The sequence below is a fragment of the Bubalus kerabau genome, chromosome 23 (genome assembly GCF_029407905.1).
Source record: "Bubalus kerabau isolate K-KA32 ecotype Philippines breed swamp buffalo chromosome 23, PCC_UOA_SB_1v2, whole genome shotgun sequence".
Lineage (NCBI taxonomy): Eukaryota > Metazoa > Chordata > Mammalia > Artiodactyla > Bovidae > Bubalus > Bubalus kerabau.
The window spans coordinates 17883609-17907691 of record NC_073646.1 but is presented as its reverse complement, the minus strand read 5'-3'; the positions used below and the strand labels follow the sequence as shown (position 1 = coordinate 17907691).

Genomic DNA, 24083 nt, shown 5'->3' with positions numbered 1-24083 from the left:
TTAGGAGTTAAAAAGCTGGACTATCCTGGTGGTCCAGTGGTTAAGAGTCTGCCTGCCAATGCAGGGGATTCAGGTTCAATCCCTAGTCTGGGAGGATCCCACATACCACGCTCAGAGCAACTAAGCCCATGCACCGCAGTTACTGAGCCTGTGCCCTACAGCCTGTGCTCCACAAGAGAAGCCACTGCAGCTGGAGAATAGCCCCCTCTTGCTGCAACTAGAGAAAGCACATGAGCAGCAACGAAGACCCAGAGCAGTCAGAAATAGTTACATAACAGTCAATTACAATTTTAAATCATTGCAGTGCTAAGCTGCTAAGTCACTTCAGTCGTGTCCGACTCTGTGAGATCCCATAGACGGCAGCCCACCAGGCTCCCCCGTCCCTGGGATTCTCCAGGCAAGAACACTGGAGTGGGTTGCCATTTCCTTCTCCAATGCATGAAAGTGAAAAGTGAAAGTGAAGTCGCTCAGTCGTGTCCAACCCTCAGCAACCCCATGGACTGCAGCCTACCGGGCTCCTCCGTCCATGGGATTTTCCAGGCAAGAGTACTGGAGTGGGGTGCCATTGCCTTCTCCATGCAGTGTTGTTAGGGAAATTAAAATGGAGGAAGTTTTGTTCAGGCTACAGAAGTAGGAGAGCAGGCCTCTGACCTGCTTCTGACCTGCCTGGACACTGCCCAGATTCTGTGCCTGCCTGCCAGCACAGCAAGTCAGGCAGCACTTTAGGTAAAAAAGGAGTGGGTCTTGGAATTCTTGAGTCACCAGAGGTCTAGCCAACCCCTCAGGGTCTAACAAAATCCTATGGCTCATAGGGTAAAACAAACAGCATTGTAAAGAGGTGAAAGTAAAACCAGAGCTGCATTTTTGCATGCAAACAGGTAATGATAACTATTTGCGGCCTGGGATTATAAACAGGAGCCCCTGAAACTGCAATCTGAAGCCTCACCCTTGGGATGGATGCACAGCCCGGTATCTTTTCCCAATCGAGACTCCAGATTGCTGTTAACAAGAAACTTCCCACCACTGTTCCAAGTCTGGATGTAGGCTGGCCCAATTTGACGATGTATGTACTGTTAACTTCTCTCTATTGTTCCTATTTTTTTTTCTTTTAATGACTGTATATTGAAATTAAGTCAAATCTATTAAAAATTGAAATTGTTTATGTGTGTAACAAGTGGTTTCTTGTGTAAATGAATCCTTCAAAACTAAGAGGAAAGTAAAACTTTCAGCAAAACATAAATTGGTGCTGTGAGCAAGATTCATGAAACAAAATGCCACTCAAGAAGAAAGAGGTTAAAACTAATCAAGTTTTTATTTCTGGATGGGAAGATTTGCCTTATGACTCGTTAGCTATTGAATGGAGCATATGCACTGGATTGTGTGAGAAATGGGACCTCAAATTAAAGCGAGCTGAACCTTTAGTAGTTACTGAACATTTGTGGCTTGTGCTAACTGAGAAAGGACAAGACTATACCACACTGGTAGGAGAAGCTGAATCCTCTCTGCCTACCATAAGGTGCATGGAGCTAAATTAAGATTAGTGAAGAGAAATTAAAATTGGAGAAAGAGTTAGGCAATTTGCAAGGACGATTATCCATGTTCCAATGTCAAAATTACATTTTAGCTGACCAAGTCTCCACTTTAAAGTCAGTAGCCAAAAAAGCCACTGTAAAGTTTGCACAAGCTAAATATTGAAATTGGTACAGCCAGGTTAACAAAAAGAAAGTTTATCTGGCAATAGCTAAAACAGAAGTAGCCTGGGACCTTAATGCTTGAGATGGAAGGTTAATCCCTCCAAAATTCAGGGACCTGCCCAGACTCTAAACTTTTGGGGAATACAATGGGCTAAAGGACATAAAGAGATTTTACCTAAGGCTAAACAAAAGATAATGGAATTTCAGACTTCTGAGACAAAAGGCACAAAAATGCATAAAGGATATTTGGCTTCTGGTGACAGCATATTCCACATTTGGGCCAGATACTGAGCCCACTTGACAGAGTAACTCCACGTGAAGAAACTTTTACAGAAAGAAAATGTAAATGAGGTAAGCGCTTTTAGATAAACTCTATTAGGAATAATTATGCTTGGGCAATGTGTACCTAAAACAGTTTCTCCAGATTTGGTAACTTGAATTTCTAGGCTTGTGCTAAATCACGTTAAATGATGGAAGTTTATTAAATAATTAGGCCATTTCCAAATAAAATGCTCAAATAATTACTAAACACTGGTTTCTATTTATAGAAAAAAGGTTTAGAACTATTAGTGAATATGTTTGGTACCATCCTGAGATGTTCTCTATAAGAAAGCAAGTATTTTTAGAAATTATCACTGGTATTTTAGGTTCACCAATGTACAGAATGCTAATCTAAAGGAGAGTTCATGGTTGCTTAAGGAAAGTAGAATGTGTGTTTTTAGTAAAGTATGAGGAATGGAATTGCAGTTTGTTAAGGGAGAGGAAAGGTCTGACTTACAGGTATCTGTTTCTGAATGGGAAAATAAAGTTATGGATACAGAAAATATTCATAGGTAAATATAGAACAGATCACTTAAAGGGTAAATAAACTTAAGTCTATTATCAAAGGCACTTCAGCATCCCAGGGAAACTTCTACCATGCATAAAACTGTTTTCTCAGGGTCCACTTTCCACAAACCTTTCTTATCATAAAAATCTGTATTTCAGATAAAATGTTATCAGTCATAATTCTAGTTATTGTATTAAATGTTACATGTCACAGCAGTAACCAAGCTACTTTGTCAATTGCAATATAATCAGATTTTAAAGTTTCCTTCTTAAGCCATTTGTCACATGGATAGCTCATGCTTCCACTCTGATGCCTTTGTGAAAAAAGATGCTATCACCTGGTCAAGATTTACAGAAAGGACCTAAGAGTACATTAAAATTAACTAGATAAACCAATTTTGTTATTAACAGTAAGCTATTATCCGACTAGAAGTTGGCTTTCTCTCTCTGTTAAGATGATAACAAAGTTTTCTTGGAATGTGGCTTCTGATAACAGAGTATGTGAATGTCTTTGCCTTGAAGTGATTTACATTTGTTTTTAAAGGGTTTTGTTACTTTGGTAAAGTAAATAAATGTTATTTCACAGTCATCTGTGAAGGTTGTGCCACACATAAATAAAACTCATTCTGCTTCTACAAAAAATTAACCCCTCATTGTCAGACTTTTGCTATCCTGATGTCCTTAGGACAAGGCACAGTCTACTTCTCAATCAAAGAATGTAAAATAGCTATTTAAAATAGCTATAAATCAAACAGTCTAGGCTATGGGAAACCCAAGATGGCCACTTGGCTTTTCCCAGTCCCCTTACAAACCTCACTTTTTATTTGATGGGATAAAGGCTTCCTTGGCTGCAGGGTTAATACCCTTACACACACAAACACATACAGACAAATTTTATGTTTCACTGAATATTAAATTCTGGTTTTGTTAATTGAGATGTTGACCAAGACTAACTTATAGACAGAGTACATCATGAGAAACGCTGGGCTGGATGAAGCACAAGCTGGAATCAAGATTGCCGAGAGAAATGTCAATAACCTCAGATATGCAGATGACACCACCCTTATGGCAGAAAGTGAAGAAGAAACAAAGAGCCTCTTGATGAAAGTGAAAGAGGAGAGTGAAAAAGTTGGCTTAAAGCTCAACATTCAGAAAACAAAGAACATGGCATCTGGTCCCATCACTTCATGGCAAATAGATGGGGTAACAGTGGAAACAGTGGCAGATTTTATTCTAGGGGGCTCCAAAATCACTGCAGATGGTGACTGCAGCCATGAAATTAAAAGACATTCCTTGGAAGGAAAGTTATGACCAACCTAGACAGCATATTAAAAAGCAGAGATGTTACTTTGCCAACAAAGGTCCGTCTAGTCAAGGCTATGGTTTTTCCAGTGGTCATGTATGGATGTGAGAGTTGGAGCGTGAAGAAAGCTGAGCGCTGAAGAATTGATGCTTTTGAACTGTTGGAGAAGACTCTTGAGAGTCCCTTAGACTGCAAGGAGATCCAACCAGTCCATCCTAAAGGAAATCAGTCCTGAATATTCATTGGAAGGACTGATACTGAAGTTGAAACTCCAAAACTTTGGCCACCTGATGCGAAGAGCTGACTTCTTTGAAAAGACCCTGATGCCGGGAAAGATTGAAGGTGGGAAGAGAATGGGATGACAGAGGATGAGATGATGGATGCATCACTGACTCAATGGGCATGAGTTTGAGTAAACTCCAGGAATTGCTGATGGACAGGGAGGCCTGGCATGCTGCAGTCCGTGGGGTTGCAAAGAGTTGGACATGATTGAGCGACTGAACTGAACTGAACTTCCCAGATAGTTCCTTACTATTATGTTTATTGCTAAAAAGTTAACTGAATTATTCTAAAGCTTATTTCCGTGATCTATATTTGGATAGAGATTAGACAGCCCATTAGCTACAACCAGGGATCATAAAATTACACGTATCTATCAATGAACTGTATGGTAATTGGAGTTTATGGGAAAAACAACAAAACAGTAACCTTGGGTTCCTGGAATAGGAAATTTCCAGAGGCTGGAAAAATTATAATAAGAGTAATCAATTTGCTGAATTATATGCAGTATGTGTGTGTGTGTTAGTCACTCAGTCATGCCCAACTCTTAGTGACCCCATGGACTAGCCCACCAGGCTCCTCTGCCCATAGAATTCTCCAGGCAAGAATACTGGAGTGGCTTACCATTTTCTACTCCAAGGTATCTTCCCGACCCAGGGATCAGACCCATGTCTCTCATGACTCCTGCATTGGCAGGTGGGTTCTTTATCACTGTGCCACCTGTTACAAAGGAACAGACACAAATCCAAGCAGAAGTCAATCCAGACTCCTGTGACATAAAAGGTTTGACTTTGTGGGTACACAAAAAATGTAGCCACCTGGGAGGAAAAGCAAAGTACAGGTGGGCTCAGGATTGGGCTATTTCCTTAACTATGGATGTCATTAAAACTGTTATTTTAGTGTCCAGCCTGTTAACATATTAAGCACAGAAGCTTGCCCTGTCTGACGCTTTGCGACCCCATGGACTATACAGTCCATGTAATTCTCCAGGCCAGAATACTGGAGTGGGTAGCCTTTCCCTTCTCCAGGGGAATCTTCCCAACCCAGGGATCTAACCCAGGTCTCCCGCATTGCAGGCAGATTCTTTACCAGCTGAGCCACAAGGGAAGCCCAAGAATACTGGAGTGTGTAACCTATCCCTTCTCCAGCGGATCTTCCCAACCCAGGAATCAAACCAGGGCCTCCTGCATTGCAGGTGGATTCTTTACCAACTGAGCTATCAGGGAAGCCCAGAAGCTTGCTACAGCCAGTCAAAGGACAGTTGGCATGTGGCAAGCTGCCTAGGAAAATATGGCAAATTGATTATATTCATCCATTAATTTGAAACAAAGGATGCCAATATGTGAATACTGCTGTGGACACCTATTCTGGATACTTAGTGCCCATTCCCTTCAGGAAAGCCAGATCTGATCAGACTAATACTATTAAAACATTGAAGATAACTAATATGATGTTCCACTTCAAAGTCCGAGTGACAATGGGTCACATTTTAAAGCTAAGTTAATGCACGAGTTTACCCCAGAACATAATATACAATGGACCTTTCATATTCCTTATCTCAAACTGCTGTTTGAGAGAATGAATGGTCTGCTTAAACAGCAATTAATAACTTGGAAAGGACTCTTTTAAAAACTGGAGAACTAACTTTAATATTGTCCTCAATATTTCAAATAACAGACCTACAGGAGAATCAGAAATTTCTTTGATGAGAATGACTATGCCAAATTTACAAATTCATAACATCAACTTCCATCTTTAAACAACTGAGTATTGGGAAATTAGCCCAGGGGCCCTAGCTCCTTTCTGAGCTCTTCCTGAGGCTGCTGGACTGAATTTGTACTCTGTATCTGAACACAGACTTACTAAAAGATCGATAAGTACTGTTTCAACTGGTATTGGAATTAAAATGCCTTCTGGACACTTTGGATAATCAAAGAATACTCCAGTTTAGCATTAAAAGGGATCAGTGTTTGTGGGGGAGTTATAGACCCAGACTACCAAGGAGAAATCAAGTAATTCTACAAAATGAAGGAAAAGATAATTATTTATTAATAAACGACTGAATTGCCAAATTGCTGATTCATCCATGTGTAATTGACAAAGTACAAAAAGGAGAACCTCCCACCTAATTAACAGAGGTGATGGAGGGTTTGGATCCACAAATGAAATACATGCAATTGGAGCTAAAGTCTGGGTGAAGGAGGCTAACGGTCCTCCCATACCTGCTGATGTCATGGTGCAGGGGAAGGATAATACCATATTAGTGATGATCACCAGACAGGAAAAATGGAAATACGTGCCATTAACTCACTGTCATTCTTGGGAATAGATTTTTCTTGGAAGTTTGACCGTAATGTGGATTGTCATCCATGCCTCAAGCCCTGGCCATTGGAAATCGTCAGAGAACCTTCAGCTCGAGAAACGTGAACCAGATCTGAACTCAAGATAATTTCACCTGCCCTGCAAACAACTTGTGGCCTTTCTTAACTTTGACTTTCTATGGATAAAATTTATCTGTCTGCTAGATTATACCAGCTTCGTGTGTTGCCCATTGTATCTGGGGAAGAGTATTGATTACCACATTTTACTGGAAATTTATTTGGACTTTAATAATCATACCCACTTACTGATACGACTGTGGAAAGGCTACCAAAGGACTGCTATGTGGACAAACATCTGGCATTTGGGAATCCTGCTTATTGGAGAACTCTATTAAACTATTGTGAATGGACTATCTTCCCTAAATCCTGTAGTATGTATTTCAGATTGCCCCTCAATTTGTATGTAGTGTAATCAATTATGTAGAAACAATTTCCATGTATCAGTTAGGAACCCCTTTTTCCAGATGCCTAACACATGTTAATCATTTATATTGGAAGGGGCCCACCTATTACTTTCCCCCATGAGAACTCAGGTATTGTAGACTCGAATGTTATTCCCTATTCTTTCTGTTCCCAATATTAGCTTTCCCTTAGTACCCTTACAAAAGATTTTGCAAGGAACCAAAGAGTTACAAGGGCTTCCCTTGTGGCTCAGCTGGTAAAGGATCCGCCTGCAATGCGGGAGATCTGGGCTCAATCCCTGGGTTGGGGAGATCTCCTGGAGAAGGGGAAAGCTACCCACTCCAGTATTCTGGCCTGGAGAATTCCATGGACTGTATATATAGTCCATGGGGTTTCAGCCATGAAATTAAAAGACACTTGCTCCTTGGAAGAAAAGTTATGACCAACCTAGACAGCATATTAAAAAGCAGACACATTACTTTGCCAACAAAGGTCCATCTAGTCAAAGCTTTTTTTTTTCCAGTAGTTTTTCCAGTTTTTCAGTTCAATACAGTCACTCAGTCGTGTCCAAGGTTTTTCCAGTAGTCATGTATGGATGTGAGAGCCGGACTATAAAGAAAGCTGAGTGGTGAAGAATTGACACTTTTGAACTGTGGTGGTGGAGAAGATTCTTGAGAGTCCCTTGGACTGAAAGGAGATCCAACAAGTGCATCCTAAAGGAAATCAGTCCTGAATATTCATTGGAATGACTGATACTGAAGCTGAAACTCCAGTACTTTGGCCACGTGATATGAAGAGCTGACTCATTGGAAAAGACCTTGATGCTGGGAAAGATTGAAGGTGGGAGGAGAAGGGAATGACAGAGGATGAGATGGTTGGATGGCATCACCAACTCAATGGACATAAGTTTGAGTAAACTCCAGGAACTGGCGATGGACAGGGAGGCCTGGTGTGCTGCAGTTCATGGGATCACAAAGAGTTGGACATGACTGAGTGACTGTATTGAACTGAAAGAGTTACAAAATTTCATAGATACAGGTAATCAGACCTTGATAGAACATTCTGTTGTTACTACTATTGCTACCAATAAGTTGATGGATGTAGGAGTTGATGTACCAAAATATACTTCTCATTCATGGTGGAACTTCTTCTTTACTAAGTCCCCTACTGCTCAAAAAGTGTTTCCTGCATTGCTTAACCCATTACTTGTTTCTTTGATCACTTTATTTCTATTGACTATCTGGAATTGTTATGTGACTTATAGAATGAAGACGCCTACTTGTGTTATCTTGCCTTATTCCTATGCATTTCAGCCTAAACAATCCTGAGCCCAGCTTTTAGGGAAAGTAAAATGAAGGAAGTCTTGTTCAGGCTTCAGAAGCAGGAGAGCAGGCCTCTGATCTGCTTTGGACCAGCCTTGACACCACCAAGACTCCGTGTGCGCAAGCACAGCAAGTCAGGCAGCACTTTAGATAAGAAAAGGAGTGGGTCTTAGAATTCTTGAGCCCCTGGAGATCTGGCCAACCCCGCAGGGTCAACGAATCCTATGGCTCACAAGGTGAAACAAACAGCATTGTAAAAAGGTGAAAGTGAAAACAGAGCTGAATTTCTTCATGCAAACTGTTAATGATACCAGTCTGCAGTCTAGGATTATAAACAAGAGCCCCTGAAACTGCAATATGAAGTCTCACCCTTGGGGTGGATACACAGCCCAGGACCCTTTCCCAGTAGAGACTCCAGATTGCTGTTAACAAGGGACTTCCAGCCTGTAAAAGTCTAAATGTAGACTAGATGTAGTCTAGATGTAGACACCACCAATTTGGTGGTGTATGTGTTGTTAATTCTCTCTATTGTTTCTATTTCTCTTCTTTTAATTATTGTATGTTGAAATTATCAAATGATCTTTCATAAAATTTGAAATAGTTTATGTATGTAATACCATGTGGTTTCTTGTGTTAATGAGTCCTTCCAATCTGAAAGGAAAGTAAAACTTTCAGCAAAAAAGTGCGTTAAATTTTAAAACAACTAGCAACATTATTTTACAATAGCAGTCTATCTTAAATATATGGATAAAAGTTATATAATCCAAGAATGTAAAGTAGAAAATGAAAGTCACCTTCTCACAATTTCAACTCTGAAGTTACCATTATTAAACATGCCTCCACACATACACAGCCTCCCGACCAGAGATTTGTTACAATTAATGAGTCTGCCCTGACAGACTGAATACAGACTGAAAAGTATGGAATATGTTGCTAAATCTACTCATCCCAACCTTCCCCTCAAGAAACCAATTTCCTGGTGACTCCTATGGTAAAGAATCTGCCTGCAGTGCAGGAGACCCACACTGGATCCCTGGATGGGGAAGATCCCCTGGAGAAGTGAATCGCTACCCACTCCAATATTCTTGCCTGGAGAATTCTATGGACAGAGGAGCCTGGAACACTAAAGCCCATGGGGGTCACAAAGTGTCCCGCACGACTGAGGGACTAACACACGCTCTCACTAACAGTAAAGGAGAAATAAGGATAGCAATAATAAATGTTCTTTGTAGAAAATCTAAAAATAGAGAAAAGGAGTAGGAAGAAATTTAGTTTGTCAACCCCAAAACCTAGAGTCAACACTATTTGCACGTGGTGAATTGAATTTCAGACTGTAATTTCTACTATTTTAAAGAGCCTACAGATAGAAATTTCCTGTATTGGCAAAGCACAAAATACAATGGCTATGCCGGTAAACAATTCCCTCAAGGTCCTTTTCCTCAGGAACTGAGGTGAGTAATCTTTTACCTGTTTGGATTTTTCAAAGAGCAAGTTAGCATTCTCGTCTCCATGGCAACTCTTTACATAGTGATTGATAGCGATGGTATCCTCTAGAGTCTTTTCATTTGACATTTCCGACCAATCGAGTGGAAGCGGGGGATTAGGGGCGTTTCCAACGGTGCGAGAGCCAACTGCATCTGCCTTACGTAGGCCGTGCGTCATCAGTCTGCGCCAAGGGTACCGTTGACCCCCTCCGTTCAAGGAGGAGTAGTGCTGCTTCCGCGGCAATGAGTTGTGCCCGGGCGTTGGCGGCTTGCTGCCTGTGGCGGCTGCGCACAGGCGCCCTGCAGCCCCTCTCAGGTAAAGGGGAAGCCTGAGCACGACTGCGCGCGGGGCTGAGGAACCCAGGAATTTTTGCCTTAGGCTTAGGTCGGAGAGGTCACGGGGGGGTAGACGTTCATACGTCACAGGGCTGCGACGGAGGGCGACTGCGCGGCTGGAAAAGCGGCGCGAGGCCTGCAGTCGGCCGCGGAGCCCGCCGGACGGAAAGGGGCTGGGTTTTCCTCAGTTTTCTGGCGAGCCCATTCGGCGTCCGTGCGTTTGGGGGATGACGCAATTTCGTGCCTGTTCTGTGACGTCACTGCAGGTGTGGTAGGCGTTCCGAACTGAGGAGAGTTGGCAACCTTGAAAGTTTAGTTTCCTGGGGCGGGGGTGGGGGTCCTCGTAGCTTTCGCTTATGGCCTTGTAGGTGGCCCTACGACCGGCAGAGTGGGTTTCCTCCCGTACGCCCGCCCCACTCCGGAGCCGGTTAGAAACGCAGATTCTCAGATCGCTCCTCTAACCTACCGGATCTTAACAAGACCTTGGAATGACTCGTGTGCATTTGCAAGTTAGAGAAGCACCGGAATGTTGGAAGGAGCATCGAATTGTAGTAGGGAGACTTGGGCTTGGATTCTGACTCGTTTTTTCCTCATTTATCTGAGCTGCCTCAGAAAATTGTGAGGTCATTTTCTCAAAGTTAAACCATTCGTGTACCACCTTCAGGATTTTTGCTTAATAACTGTACCATTGATATTTTACCACTGATATTATTAGAGGTTTTTTTTTTTTTTTTTAATTTCCCTAGACCGTATTCCTTTTTAAAATCAGAACATTGGGAACTAGATCCCTGGGTAAACGGAAAACCAGTATTTCTTGTCCCAAGAAAAAAATCATAAAAGTACGCTGAAAACAAGTTATTGTATTAGATACCGTTGTCTACCAAGGTTTGAACTCAAGCCCATCTTTTTTCTCGAAAGAAAGGAAAATTAACAAGTGTTAGGAAGATTTTAAGATATGTCAGCTATAAACTGAGACAGTCTCCTTGATAAAATCAAGAGTTGGAAGAGAATCAGTTAAGTTGCTCAGTCCTGTGTGCCACTCTTTGCGACCCCATGGACTGCAGCACACCAGGCTTCCCCTGTCCATCACCAACTCCGGGAGATTGCTTAGACTCATGTCCATTGAGTCAGTGATGCCATCCAACCATCTCATCCTCTGTCGTCCCCTTCTCCTGCCTTCAGTCTTTCCCAGCGTCAGGGTCCTTTCCAGTGAATCAGTTCTTCACATCATGTGGCCAAAGTATTGTGGAGTTTCAGCTTCAGCATCTGTCCTTCCAATCAATATTCACTACTGATTTCCTTTAGGATGGACTGGTTGGATCTCCTTGCAATCCAAGGGACTCTCAAGAGGCTTCTCCAACACCACAGTTCAAAAGCATCAATTCTTCAGCGCTCAGCTTTCTTTATGGTCCAACTCTCACATCCATACATGACTACTGGAAGAACCATAGCTTTGACTAGGCAGACCTTTGTTGGCAGGGTAACTTCTCTGCTTTTTAATATGCTGTCTAGGTTGGTCATAACTTTCCTTCCAAGGAGCAAGTGTCTTTTAATGTCATGGCTGCAGTCACCATCTGCAGTGATTTTGGAGCCCATGAAAAGTCTTTCAGTGTTTCCATTGTTTCCACATCTGTTTGCCATGAAGTGATGGGACCAGAAACCATGATCTTAGTTTTCTGAATGTTGAGTTTTAAGCCAGCTTTTTCACTCTTCTCTTTCACTTTCATCAAGAGGCTCTTTAGTTCTTTGCTTTCTGCCCTAAGTGTGGTGTCATCTGTGTATCTGAGTTTATTGATATTTCTCCTGGCAATCTTGATTCCAGCTTGTGCTTCATCCATCCTGGCATTTCGCATAATGTACTCTGCATTTAAGTTAAATGAGCAGAGTGACAATATACAGCCTCGACATACTCCTTTCCCAATTTGGAACCAGTCTGTTATTCCATGTCCAGTTCTAACTGTTGCTTCTTGACCTGCATATAGGTTTCTATATGTGTATGGAAGAGAATCATAGCAACTTAAGATCTTTTCATATACAAATTGAAATCTTGTAGTATATGTTTCACATTTTAGGAAATCACAAATATAAAATGATGCACTTCAGAGCTTTTAGCACTGGGCCTCAATTTTATTATTTCTCAGTTTTAAAGTGTGTGACAATGCAGGCAAAACTCAGGATTGTTGAAGATGAATTTTAATGCTCCTTCATTCTTTTTCACTTGAAGTTACTCGCATCCTTTATCTTTTTATCTTCATGATAACTCAGTAAGAAAGGTATTGTTATTGTGTTTCCCCAAAAAAGAATATAACCACATTGTTCCCAATTTTATATGTAAGAAATGGCAATTCGGAATTGTCAAAAGTCTGTGTTAGAGACAAGATAGGTATTTTCTGATTCTAGTTCTGTGCCCTGTCTATGGTCCATCTTATACTTTTTTTTCTTTTCCATTATGATTTATTACTAGATATTGAATATAGTTTCCTGTGCTATATAGTAGGACCTTGTTTATTCTTTTTAGTGTGGACCATTTTTTACGTCTTTATTGAATTTGTTGCAATATTGTTTCTGTCTTATGTTTTGGTTTTTGGCGGTGAGGAATGTGAGATCTTAAATCCCTGACCAGAGTTCAAACCCACACCCCTGCACTGGAAGGCAGAGTTCTAACCACTGGACCACCAGGGAAGGCCCTTATCTATTTTATAGATAGTAGTTTGTATCTGTTAATTCCTAATTTATCCTTCCCCCACCCCATTTCCCCTTTGGTAACCACAAGTTTGTTTTCTATGTCTTTGAGTCTGTTTCTTAAATAAGTTCTTTTGTAAACTTCTTAGTTCTCATTTTAGATTCCACACATAAGTGGTATCACCTGGTATTTGTGTTTCTCTGCCTTCATTTAGTATGATAATCTGTAGATCCATGCATGTTGCTGCAAATGGCATTATTTCACTCTTTAGGAGTGAGCAGTGTTCCATTGTGTGTGTGTGTGTGTGTAGCTAGACCACATCTTCTTTGTCCATTCATCTGTCAATGGACGTTTAGTTTGCTTCCATCTCTTGGCTGTTGTGAATAGTCTGCTATGAACATTGGGGTGCGTGTATCTTTTCCAGTTATAGTTTTGTCCAGGTATATGCCCAGAAGTGGTATTACTGGATCATACGGCAACTCTGTTTTTAGTTTTTTGAGGAACCAGCATACTGTTCTCCATAGTGGCTCCACCAGTTTACATTCTTAACCAACAATGTACCAGGGTTCCCTTTTTTCCACACCCTCTCCAGCATTTGTTATTTGTAGACTTTTTAATGATGGCCATTCTGAGTGACTGGTGTGAGGTAGTACCTCATTGTAGTTTTGATTTGTGTTTTTCTAATTAGCAGTGTTGAGCATCTTTTCATGTGTCTATTGGCTATTTGTATATCTTCTTCGGAGAAATGTCTATTTAGATCTTCTACCTGTTTTTTTTAGTGGGTTGTTTTTTTTGTGTGGTTTTTTTGAGTTGTATGAATTGTTGGTATAATTTGGAAATTAAGCCCTTGTTGGCTGCATTGTTTGCAAATATTTTCTGTGTGAAGGTTGTCTTTGCATTTTCCTTTGCTGTGCAAAAGCTTATAAGTTTGATTAAGTCCTATTTGTTTTTGCTTTCATTTCTATTGCGTTGGGAGACTGATCTAAGAAAACATTGGTACTGTTTATATCAGAGAATGTTTTGCCTATTTTCTCTTTTACGAGTTTTGTGGTGTCCTGTCTTATTTATTTATGTTATAACTTACATTTTGAGTTATTTCTGCGTATGCTATGAGAGCATGTTCTAACTTGATTTATATGTGGCTGTCCAGCTTTCCCAACACCACTTGCTGGAGAGACTGTTTTTTTCTCATTGTATAGTGTTGCCTCCTTTATCAAAGATTAACTGGCTAGGTGTGTGGGTTTATTTCTGGGCTCTCTATTCTGTTCAGTTGATCCATTTGTCTCTTTTTGTGCCAGTGCCACATTTTTTTGATTACTGTAGCTTTGGAGTATTGTCTGAAATCCGGGAGGATTATTCTTCCAGCTTTGTTCTTTTTTCTCAGACTTGCTTTGGCAATTCTAAGTCTTTATGGTTCCATACAAATTTCATGATTATTTTTTCTAGTTCTGTGAAAAATGTCATGGGTAATTTGATAGGGGTCACATTAAATCTGTAGATTACTTTGGATAGTATGGCCATTTAAATGATATCTTTGCAGTCTAAAAAGCATCCACCCAATACTTTTTAAAGCCACCTTGCAGAAGTTGTGACAAGATAGGGATGGCAAATATTACGATACCTCACCCTCCACATATACCTCAAAAAAGGCATTTATTAGGTGCCTGAATCTGGAAAAGTGTTGCAGTGTTAGGGAAAAGTCAAATATGTTTTTAGTAGGAATTATAACTCTACCCGCCAAAAGTCAGCTGTGTGTTTGAACTCATGCACTTAACCCCTTGCTATTTCTCAGTAAATGATTTCTTAAAAATTAATATTGAGGAATTTCCCCATGGTTCAATGGTTAGAACTTTGCACTTTCACTGGTGAGGGCCCAGTTCAATGGTTCAGTTCCTGGTCTGGGAATTAAGATCCCACAAGCCACTCAGCTTGGCCAAAAAAAAGAAAGGAGTGTTGCGTTGTTTTAAAAGTTCTTTCTTATTAACACATTTTATGGTGGGAGTAACAAAATGAGAGAACAAGCAGACAAGGTTATTTTAAGAAATCGAGTCATCTCATTATTTATTTATTCGTGGCTGCACTGGGTCTCTGTTGCTTTGCACAGGCTTCCTCTCACCGCAGCGCGGGGGCTGCTCTTTATCACAGTTTAAGGGCTTCTCACTGCAGTGGCTTCTCGTGTTGTGGAACACAAGCTGTAGGCGGGTGGGCTTCAGTATTGTGACATGTAGGCTCTAGAGCACAGGTTCAGTAGTTGTGACGCATAGGCTTAGTTGCCCTGTGGTGTGTGGGGTTTTCCAGAACCAGAGATTGAACCAATGTCCCCTGCATTGGCAGACGGATTCTTAACCACTGGACCGCCAGGGAAAGTCCCATCTCATCATTTTTAATTTTAACTTTTGGACCACATCTTTCTACAAGGAGGCCAGGCCTTGGACTTGGAGGAAAAACTTGGGACAGGTTACCTTGACTTTGTCAAATGTCTCAAATTGTTCTCCACATGGAATGGTCATGGAGGGACTTCCCTGGCAGTCCTGCAGTTAAGACTCTGCACTTCCACTGCAGGGGGCGCAGGTTCGAAGCCTAGTAGGGGAACTAAGATCCTGCATGCAGCGTGGCCAAAACAAAGCAAAAGGCCATGGACCACAGTGACCTGCTGTCTGATGACATAGATCTGAGTGGTACCTTACACCTGGCAGAACTTGGAATCCACCCAGTTAAGTCAGATATGCTCAGTGAGATGGAGCAGGTTCTGTGGAAGAATGGCTCAAAGCTGGGACACCATGCTTCAGACTCCCATATCCACTGCTCCTTTGTCTAGAGTGAGGCATTTAAAATCGTCAGCCTGAAAAGTTCAAATGCACATCTCCGATTTCATCAGGCCTACCCCATCATTTTGTGTCCAAAGCACTCAAGCCTTTTTTAATGGAAAAAAAAAAGGCTATAGATGTATCAGAATGAAACTTTCTACACATTTTGTGGGTATTCCTTAGGCTAAATGAAAGGTATCTATTAAACAGATGGTAGTCATAATAAGAGCCCTGAAACACATCTCAAGATGTATCAATACAGTCAGAGATCACATTACCAACTAAATGGTCTAAGTCTTTACTTCCATATCTGCAAAATGAGTTAACACCTTATACATCTAAACATGTTATAAAACTCTTCTCTTAGGGGAGAGAACTTTGGGAATGCTCTAATACAAGCCTCAGAGATTATAGTCAAGGTGTTAACTATTTGGAGATTTTTTTAAAAGACAAAATCTAATCCTGAAGGATTTACATTTTGAAAGCAAGAAGAGTTCAGTTGAATCAAGTACCAGAATGAGATGAAACGTAAGCGCTAGGCTAAATTCTCAAAGTCAGATGCTCACTGTCACAGATAACTTTTAATAAGAGAAATTAAATCTACAGTTCTTAACCTTGGCTGCAGAGAACATTTGTGCACAGAACTTTTTAAAAGCATCATCTCCCAGGGATCAACTGGGGAGAAGCATCCATGATTCTGAGAGCCCCCTAGGGGTTGTGTGCAGCCAGAGTTGGAAAAGAAGCAGGTGTATGAACTGGGAAAACATGCCCATCCAGAGACAGCTGCCGTGTTAGCTGTCTGGTGAGAAGACACCGTCAGTATTTCTAGATGGACATACACTTCAGCTGAAGCCAGGCTCCAGATCTTTAGTTAAATCTTCTGTGTTTTAAATACTGGCAATTAATTTACTTTAAAAAAAAAGAAAACTGCACACTGCTGTATTTAAAATGGATAACTCACAAGGACCTACTGTATAGCACATGGAATTCTGCTCAGTGTTATGTGGCAGCCTGGATGGAGGGGTGTTTGGGGGAGAATGGGTACGTGTGTATGCATGGCTGAGTCCCTTCCCTGTTCACCTGAAACTATCACATTTTTTGATAATTAGCTATACCCCAATACAAAATAAGTTTAAAAAACAAAGCCACAAATCACTGCAGGTTAAACAGAGTCCACTTGTAGGCTTCCCCAACCTATGGGGAGCTTATTTGTGACTTTTGCTGTAAGATGCCTCTTTCTTCTACGAAAGGAATCATCTCAATTTTACCTGAGAGTAACGGAGAATAAACACTTGCATTGCAGCTTATGGAAGAAGAATCAGTGTCAGATTTTGCAGTTCGGGAATGACCTTAGACAATATCAATAGGGAAGCTGTGGATCGAATAATCCGGGTGGATCACGCAGGTGAATATGGAGCAAACCGCATCTATGCAGGGCAGATGGCCGTCCTGGGTCGGACAAGCATCGGGCCGGTCATTCAGGTGGGCACCTCTTAATCTCAGTGATGAATCACATCGGGTCATGCGTTGTCAAGGGAGGTACTGTTGTCCCCAAGAGAGGAAAAATTGGTTGTGGGGTGGGGGTGGAGGAGTAAAAAGCATAGTCTTCTTTTTTATAAACCGCAGACAGACATAAGCAGATTTATAGCACATAAACAAATATACAGTCTAGCTGTAGTTTTAAAATTTCATGGCAAGGAGCAATAAAAAAGGACTAAGAGTCACTGCATTAACTCAAAGCACCAGTTGTAAGACCTTGTGGTCCCACCCCTAGTGGAGCCCAGTGGGGATATTTTATATTTTATACTGAGAGGCAGATCGGACAGGCCTGGGCTTCATAGTCACACAGAGCGAAGTTCCCATTCCAGCTCTGTCCCACCTCCTACCTCTGTGAGCTTGAGGAAGTCCCATGACGTGTTCCGTGTTCCGTGTCAAAATGAGCTGACAAAACGTCATTCAGTTTTGGTGAGGAATAAATGAGCTGGTGTAGAGCAGCGAATACCATGCCTGGCATGTAATAGCCACTTAGCACAAGTTAAATGGCCTGCTCTGAGTACTCGGGCAAATTCCCTAACCTCTCTGTGCCTCACTTCCTTCATCTGTATAGTGAGGATAATAACAGTTGGTCCTTCACAAAGCTATTTGACAGTCCCTGGCTATGGGACATACTCTTACGTGTTAGCTCTTACCATCATTCTTCCCTTTTCCTTTGATGTAAATGATACATTTCTGGCTGTCTGAAAGGAAATCATATAACGGGTAATATTCTGCCCTCCTAATTTTGAAATGGGCTACGCATCTCATGTCTTTGAGGTGTGGCCCCTTGTCCTTGAATAGGTGCACTGTGGATCCGAGCAGCTTCTGCCAGCTCTGCGGTTCGAACTCTGCTTGTCTGGAATGGAGATAACAGACACTTCTCTTGGTTTGCTGTCTCTCTTCCCCGTAATCTGATGTTAAGGGCTTTTCCTTCGATGATTCAAGGGGACTGGGGGAGGTAGCAGTTCCCATCATTCTCCCCATTATGCTTCCTTTACCCACATGAACACAGCATGTGGCTTCCTTATTATGTAGCAGGTGGTCTCTCTGAAATGTCTCTGTTTTTTTGTTTCTTACAGAAAATGTGGGATCAAGAAAAGGACCACTTGAAAAAGTTCAATGAGTTGATGGTTGCATTCAGGGTGCGGCCGACCATTCTCATGCCCTTTTGGAACGTGGTGGGGTTTGCACTGGGTACGTGTCTATCTCGGAGAGCCTGTGTGACCTTAGGGATCTGGGATGATTGAATCACTAAATAACTCCTCTACAATTCTTGCTGTGTCCCCTTACAACCTTTTCATTTACTTAATATTTTTCTAAAGTTAAATTGATTTTTTTTGCTTAAATTTATTTAAGATAGAAGCTTAAAATCAGTACTTTTATAAATAGAAGATACATTGAAAATAACTACAACAGAGAGGGAAAAGGCTAGAGTAATTTGACTGTGGCCAGATGAAGTTCCCTGATGAAGGTTCTAGACTTGGGATCTGCTCACTCTTAAAAAGAGAGTCAGGGAACTCCCTGGCAGTTCAGTGGTTAGGACTCAGCGCTTTCATTGCTGAGGGCCCAGGTTCCAGCCCTAGTTGGGGAACAAAGATCCCACAAGCCCTGAGGCACAGCCAAAAGAAAAAAAAAAGACAAAAAGGGAGAGTCAGTGATACAGAAGAACCAAAGAACCCCAGTGAAGACTCGCTCCTGCCATAATCAGAAGGTTAGAAAAAGCACTGAAAGAACATTCTTACTGTGATTCAGGGTTTGACACTGTCATCTGGTACCATGGTTTTCAAGGATGGCAGGTTGCTCCTGAGGACACTTAGCAACATCTAGAGACAGTTTTGGTTGTTGCAGCTGGGGATGCCACTGGCACCTAGTGGGTAAAGGTCAGGGATCCCGCTAAACATCCTACCATGTTCAGGACACTCCCCTACAACAAGGAATTACCCAGCCCCAGGGTGCCAGGTGACAAACCCTGACCTGGTCTCCATCCCCAGTGGTGTCAACCCCATCCTTTACCTTCTGGATCTGACCATTCCAGGTGCCGGAACTGCCCTGCTTGGGAAGGAGGGCGCCATGGCCTGCACGGTGGCCGTGGAAGAGTCCATCGCACACCACTACAACAACCAGATCAGGACACTGATGGAGAAGGAGCCTGAAAAATACGAGGAGCTTCTGCAGGTATCGGACCATGCTCTGGAAGGGACTGCCGGGGGGAAAGGGCAGATACGCAGTTTGGTAAGAGGAACAATACAGAGTGTTAGGGGCTAGCACTGCCTTAGAAACCTGGGGCAGCACCTCATTTGAAGGGCGTGCACACTGAGGCAGCTCAAGCTGTGGGCCCTGTCACGTGGTCAGGTGGAGCTGGGACTGAAACCCGCGTTTCCTGAGCCCACACCTGTATTCTCTCTGCCTCTGGGTCATTGTTGGACTCTGAGCGAAGGCCATGAGCACGGATCCTTCAGATTAAATAAACGAATATCCTCAGAATAATAAACAAATATCCTCAGAAATTTTCTACAGAAAATAAGGGAACTGTTTTTTTTTTTTAAGTCTTAAGTCAGTGGCCACCCACCTGTCTCTGTAAATAAGTTTTTCTGGAACACAGCTGCACTCACTTGTCTGTGTGTCCATGGCTGTTGTCCCCTCTAGGGTGGCAGAGTTGAGTCATCGTGACAGGGACCTTATAGCCCATGAAACCTGAAGTACTGCCTCTGGCCCTTTGCAGGAAAAGTCTGCCTACCCGTGTCTTAGATGGCAATATGAGGCTTTGGCCACCAGAGTAAGTTTGAACAGTGGGGATTTGGAAGGCTGACTTGTTTCAATTTCTTTTTATTTAACCAGGTGATCAGGAAATTTCGGGATGAAGAGCTTGAACACCATGACATAGGCCTCGAACATGACGCAGAACTGGTGGGGACCCATCTTTACTGTTTGCTTGTAGTGGTCCTTTATTTGGAAGGTTGAGGCACAGGAACGTTTCTGTTTCCAGAAAATTATAAAACCACCATCAGAGAAAGAGAACCCATATCCGTCAGTTCAGTTCAGTCGCTCAGTTGTGTCCCACTCTTTGCGACCCCATAGACTGCAGCATGCCAGGCCTCCCTGTCCATCACCAGCTCCCAGAGCTTACTCAACTCAGGTCCACTGATGTCCAGTCCGTGATGGCATCCAATCATCTCACCCTCTGTCGTCCACTTCTTCTCTCACCTTCAATCATCATCAAGCATCAGGGTCTTTTCCAAAGAGTCATTCTTCACATCAGGTGGCCAAAGTATTGGAGTTTCAGCTTCAGTATTAGTCCTTCCAATGAATATTCAGGACTGATTTCCTTTAGGATGGACTGGTTGGATCTCTTTGCAGTCCAAGGGACTCTCAAGAGTCTTCTCCAACACCACAGTTCAAAAGCATCAATTCTTCAATGCTCGGCTTTCTTTATAGTCCAACGCTCACAACCGTACATGACTACTGGAAAAACCATAGCCTTGACCAGATGGACCTTTGTTGGCAAAGTAATGTCTCTACTTTTTAATATGCTACTTAGGTTGGTCATAGCTTTTCTTCCAAGGAACCAGCATCTTTTAATTTCACGGCTGCACTCCCCATCTGCAGTGATTTTGGAGCCCCCAAAAATAAACTCTGTCACTGTTTCCATTGTTTCCCCATCTATTTGCCATGACAGGATAGGACCGGATGCCATGATTTTAGTTTTCTGAATCTTGAGTTTTAAGCCAGCTTTTTCACTGTCCTCTTTCACTTTCATCAAGAGGCTGTTTAGTTCTTCTTTGCTTTCTGCCATAAGGGTGGTATCATCTGCATATCTGAGGTTATTGATATTTCTCCTGGCAATCTTGATTCCAGCTTGTGCTTCATTCAGCTGGCATTTCGCATGATGTACTCTGTATATAAGTTAAATAAGCAGGGTAACAATATACAGCCTTGATGTACTCCTTTCAAACTGGAACCAGTCTGTGTTCTATGTCCGGTCCTAACTGTTGCTTCTTGACCTGCATACAGATTTCTTAGGAGGCAGGTCAGGTGGTCTGGTATTCCCATCTCTTGAAGAATTTTCCACAGTTTATTGTGATCCACACAGCCAAAGGCTTTGGCGTAGTCAGTAAAGCAGAAGTAGATGTTTTTCTGAAATTCTTTTGCTTTTTCGATGATCCAACAGCTGTTGGCAATTTGATCTTTGGTTCCTCTGCCTTTTCTTAATCCAGCTTGAACATCTGGAAGTTCTCAGTTCATGTACTGTTGAAGCCTGGCTTGGTGAATTTTGAGCATCACTTTGCTACTATGTGAGATAAGTGCAATTGTGTGGTAGTTTGAGCATTCTTTGGCATTATGTTTCTTTGAGATTGGAATGAAAACTGACCTTTTCCAGTCCTGTGGCTACTGCTGAGTTATCCAAATTTGCTGGCATTTTGAGTACAGCACTTTAAGAGCATCATCTTTTAGGATTTGAAATAGCTCAACTGGAATTCCATCACCTCCACTAACTTTGTTCATAGTGATGCATCCTAAGGCCCACTTGACTTCGCATTCCAGGATGTCTGGATCTAGGTGAGTGATCACACCATTGTGGTTATCTGGGTCATGAAGATCTTTTTTGTATAGTTCTGTGTATAGTTCTCCTTGCCACCTCTTCTTAATATCTTCTGCATCTGTTAGATCCATACCATTTCTGTCCTTTATTGTGCCCATCTTTGCATGAAATATTCCCTTGGTATCTCTGATTTTCTTGAAGAGATCTCTAGTCTTTCCCATTCTGTTGTTTTCCTTTATTTCTTTTCATTGATCACTGAGAAAGCCTTTCTTATCTCTCCTTGCTATTCTTTGGAATTCTGCATTCAGATGGGAATATCTTTCCTTTTCTCCTTTGCCTTTCAGTTCTTTTCTAAGCTATTTGTGAGGCATCCTCAGACAACTATTTTGCCTTTTTGTATTTCTTTTCCTTGGGGATGGTCTTGATCACTGCCTCCTGTACAATGTCACGAACCTCCATCCATAGTTCTTCAGGCACTCTGTCTATCAGATCTAATCCCTTGAATCTGTCACTTCCACTGTGTAATCATAAGAGATTTGATTTAGGTCATACCTGAATGGTCTAGTAGTTTTCCCTACTTTCTTCAATTTAAGTCTGAATTTGGCAATAAGGAGTTCATGATCTGACCCACAGTCAGTTCCCAATCTTGTTTTTGCTGACTGTGTAGAGCTTCTCCATCTTTGGCTGCAAAGAATATAATCAGTCTGATTTCGGTATTGACCATCTGGTGATGTCCATGTGTAGAGTTGTCTCTTGTGTTGTTGGAAGAGAGTGTTTGCTATGACCAGTGTGTTCTCTTTGCAAAACTCTTGTTAGCCTTTGCTCTGCTTCATTTTGTATCCAAGGCCAAATTTGCCTGTTACTCTAGTTATCTCTTGACTTCCTACTTTTGCATTCCAATCCCCTGTGATGAAGAGGACATCTGTTTTTGGTGTTAGTTCTACAAGGTCTTGTAGGTCTTCATAGAACCGTTCAACTTCAGATTCTTCTGCATTAGTGATTGGGGCATAGGCTTGGATTACTGTGATATTGAATGGTTTGCCTTGGAAATGAAGAGAGGTCATTCTGTCGTTTTTGAGATTGCACCCAAGTAGTACATTTCAGACTCTTTTGTTGACTATGAGAGCTACTCCATTTCTTCTAAGGGATTCTTGCCCACAGTAATAGATATAATGGTCATCTGAGTTAAATTTGCCCATTCCAGTCCATTTTAGTTCACTGATTCCTAAATGCCATCTCCTGTTTGACTGCTTCCCATTTACCTTGATTCATGGACCTAGCTTTCCAGGTTCCTATGCAAGATTGTTCTTTACAGCATTCGACTTTAGTTCCATCACCAGTTGCATTCACAACTGGGCATTAATAGAACTGCTTAACAGAAAGCAAGCAAATGCCTTGCTCCCAGCTGGGAATCATTTCTTGCTTCCTTATCCTTTTCCCCAGCACATTTGCTCTTTCCAGTGAGAAGCTGGTTGGGTCAGATGTTTTGGTGTAGCAAAGGCATTCTAATCTTTTGGAAAGGATATTTTTTTTCCCCTGTTAAAATCATTTCTTAGATCTTATTACTTATCCGGAGAAGTCCCAACCCTGCCATGCTAGACTTTTGCCTTTCAATGGAAGGTGAATATAGAACGGATTTCTTTGGTTTGCTTACTGTTGTTTTTTTTTTAACAGGCTCCAGCATATGCCGTTTTGAAGAGCGTTATCCAGGCTGGATGCAAAGTGGCGATATATTTATCAGAAAGACTTTAAAGTATGTCCACTTTTCCTTGTGTGTAAAGATAATAGTAATTTAACAGGTGACAGTGGCAGAGAAGGAAATGTACAGTTATTGTTCTGTGACTTTGTTAATAAATTATGAGAGGTTTTTTGTTAATAAAATTCTCCAGTGTTGGTTTTTCTCTGTGCTGCTTTATGGCCATAAGGCTGACAGTTTATCAGGTATGTTCAGATGACAGCAAATGAAACTGGTTCTCATTTGGTCTATACATTTTTTTCTAAAGCAACAAGTATGAATCATTAAGAAAGTAACATATCTTCGAGAGAGAAAAAAAAAAGTGAGTTTACCAGTATCAAAAAGTAATTTAAAACAGTGATGTTTAAAATTGACAAAGCAAGACTGTCTAGCCCATCAGGTAAGCAGAAGACTGACACTGTTTTTATTGTGAAATATGGGTTGAGAGCAGGTTACTCCCATCAGAATATACTAAATTGTGGATTATTTGTGAAGTTGAATTATAATCATTTCCTTTAGGTCTGTTCCCTAAAGAATGGACCAAATGAACTATAATTTTCATACTTTGTTGAAATCCTTTATGATTTACAAATTTTAAAATAATTTGTGGAAAAAAAACCTAGATCAGTGGTTCTCTTCTCTGGCTGCACATTAGGGTCCCTAAAGAGCCTTTTAGAATTTTTCAGATTGTGAACCAAAAATTCTGACTTAATTAGGGGGGAGCCCAGGATGAGAATGGTTTCAAAAGCTCCC

The 24083-nt window shown here is 41.6% G+C and overlaps 1 protein-coding gene across 2 annotated transcripts; it reads left to right on the top strand.

The window, feature by feature from the left end:
- The first annotated feature begins 9849 nt into the window (after positions 1 to 9849).
- On the top strand, positions 9850 to 23491 carry COQ7 (coenzyme Q7, hydroxylase). Of its 2 annotated transcripts, none has more exons than XM_055562068.1 (6): positions 9850 to 10009; positions 16823 to 17001; positions 18135 to 18249; positions 19091 to 19230; positions 19894 to 19962; positions 23270 to 23491. In XM_055562068.1, the coding sequence occupies exons 1-6, from the start codon at positions 9937 to 9939 to the stop codon at positions 23345 to 23347; spliced, it is 654 nt and encodes a 217-aa protein (XP_055418043.1). In that variant the 5' UTR covers positions 9850 to 9936; the 3' UTR covers positions 23348 to 23491. The 2 variants fall into 2 exon arrangements, with proteins under 2 accessions (XP_055418043.1, XP_055418044.1); XM_055562069.1 differs by lacking the exon at positions 9850 to 10009 and adding an exon at positions 10130 to 10295.
- The last annotated feature ends 592 nt before the right edge of the window (positions 23492 to 24083 follow it).

Bases quoted from the DNA above. Each gene is read 5' to 3' on its own strand.
- COQ7 (XM_055562068.1), top strand. From the start codon at position 9,937: ATGAGTTGTGCCCGGGCGTTGGCGGCTTGCTGCCTGTGGCGGCTGCGC. The intron at 10,010-16,822 runs GTAAAGGGGAAG...CTTGCATTGCAG, and splicing joins CGCCCTGCAGCCCCTCTCAG to CTTATGGAAGAAGAATCAGT. The intron at 18,250-19,090 runs GTACGTGTCTAT...TGACCATTCCAG, and splicing joins CGTGGTGGGGTTTGCACTGG to GTGCCGGAACTGCCCTGCTT.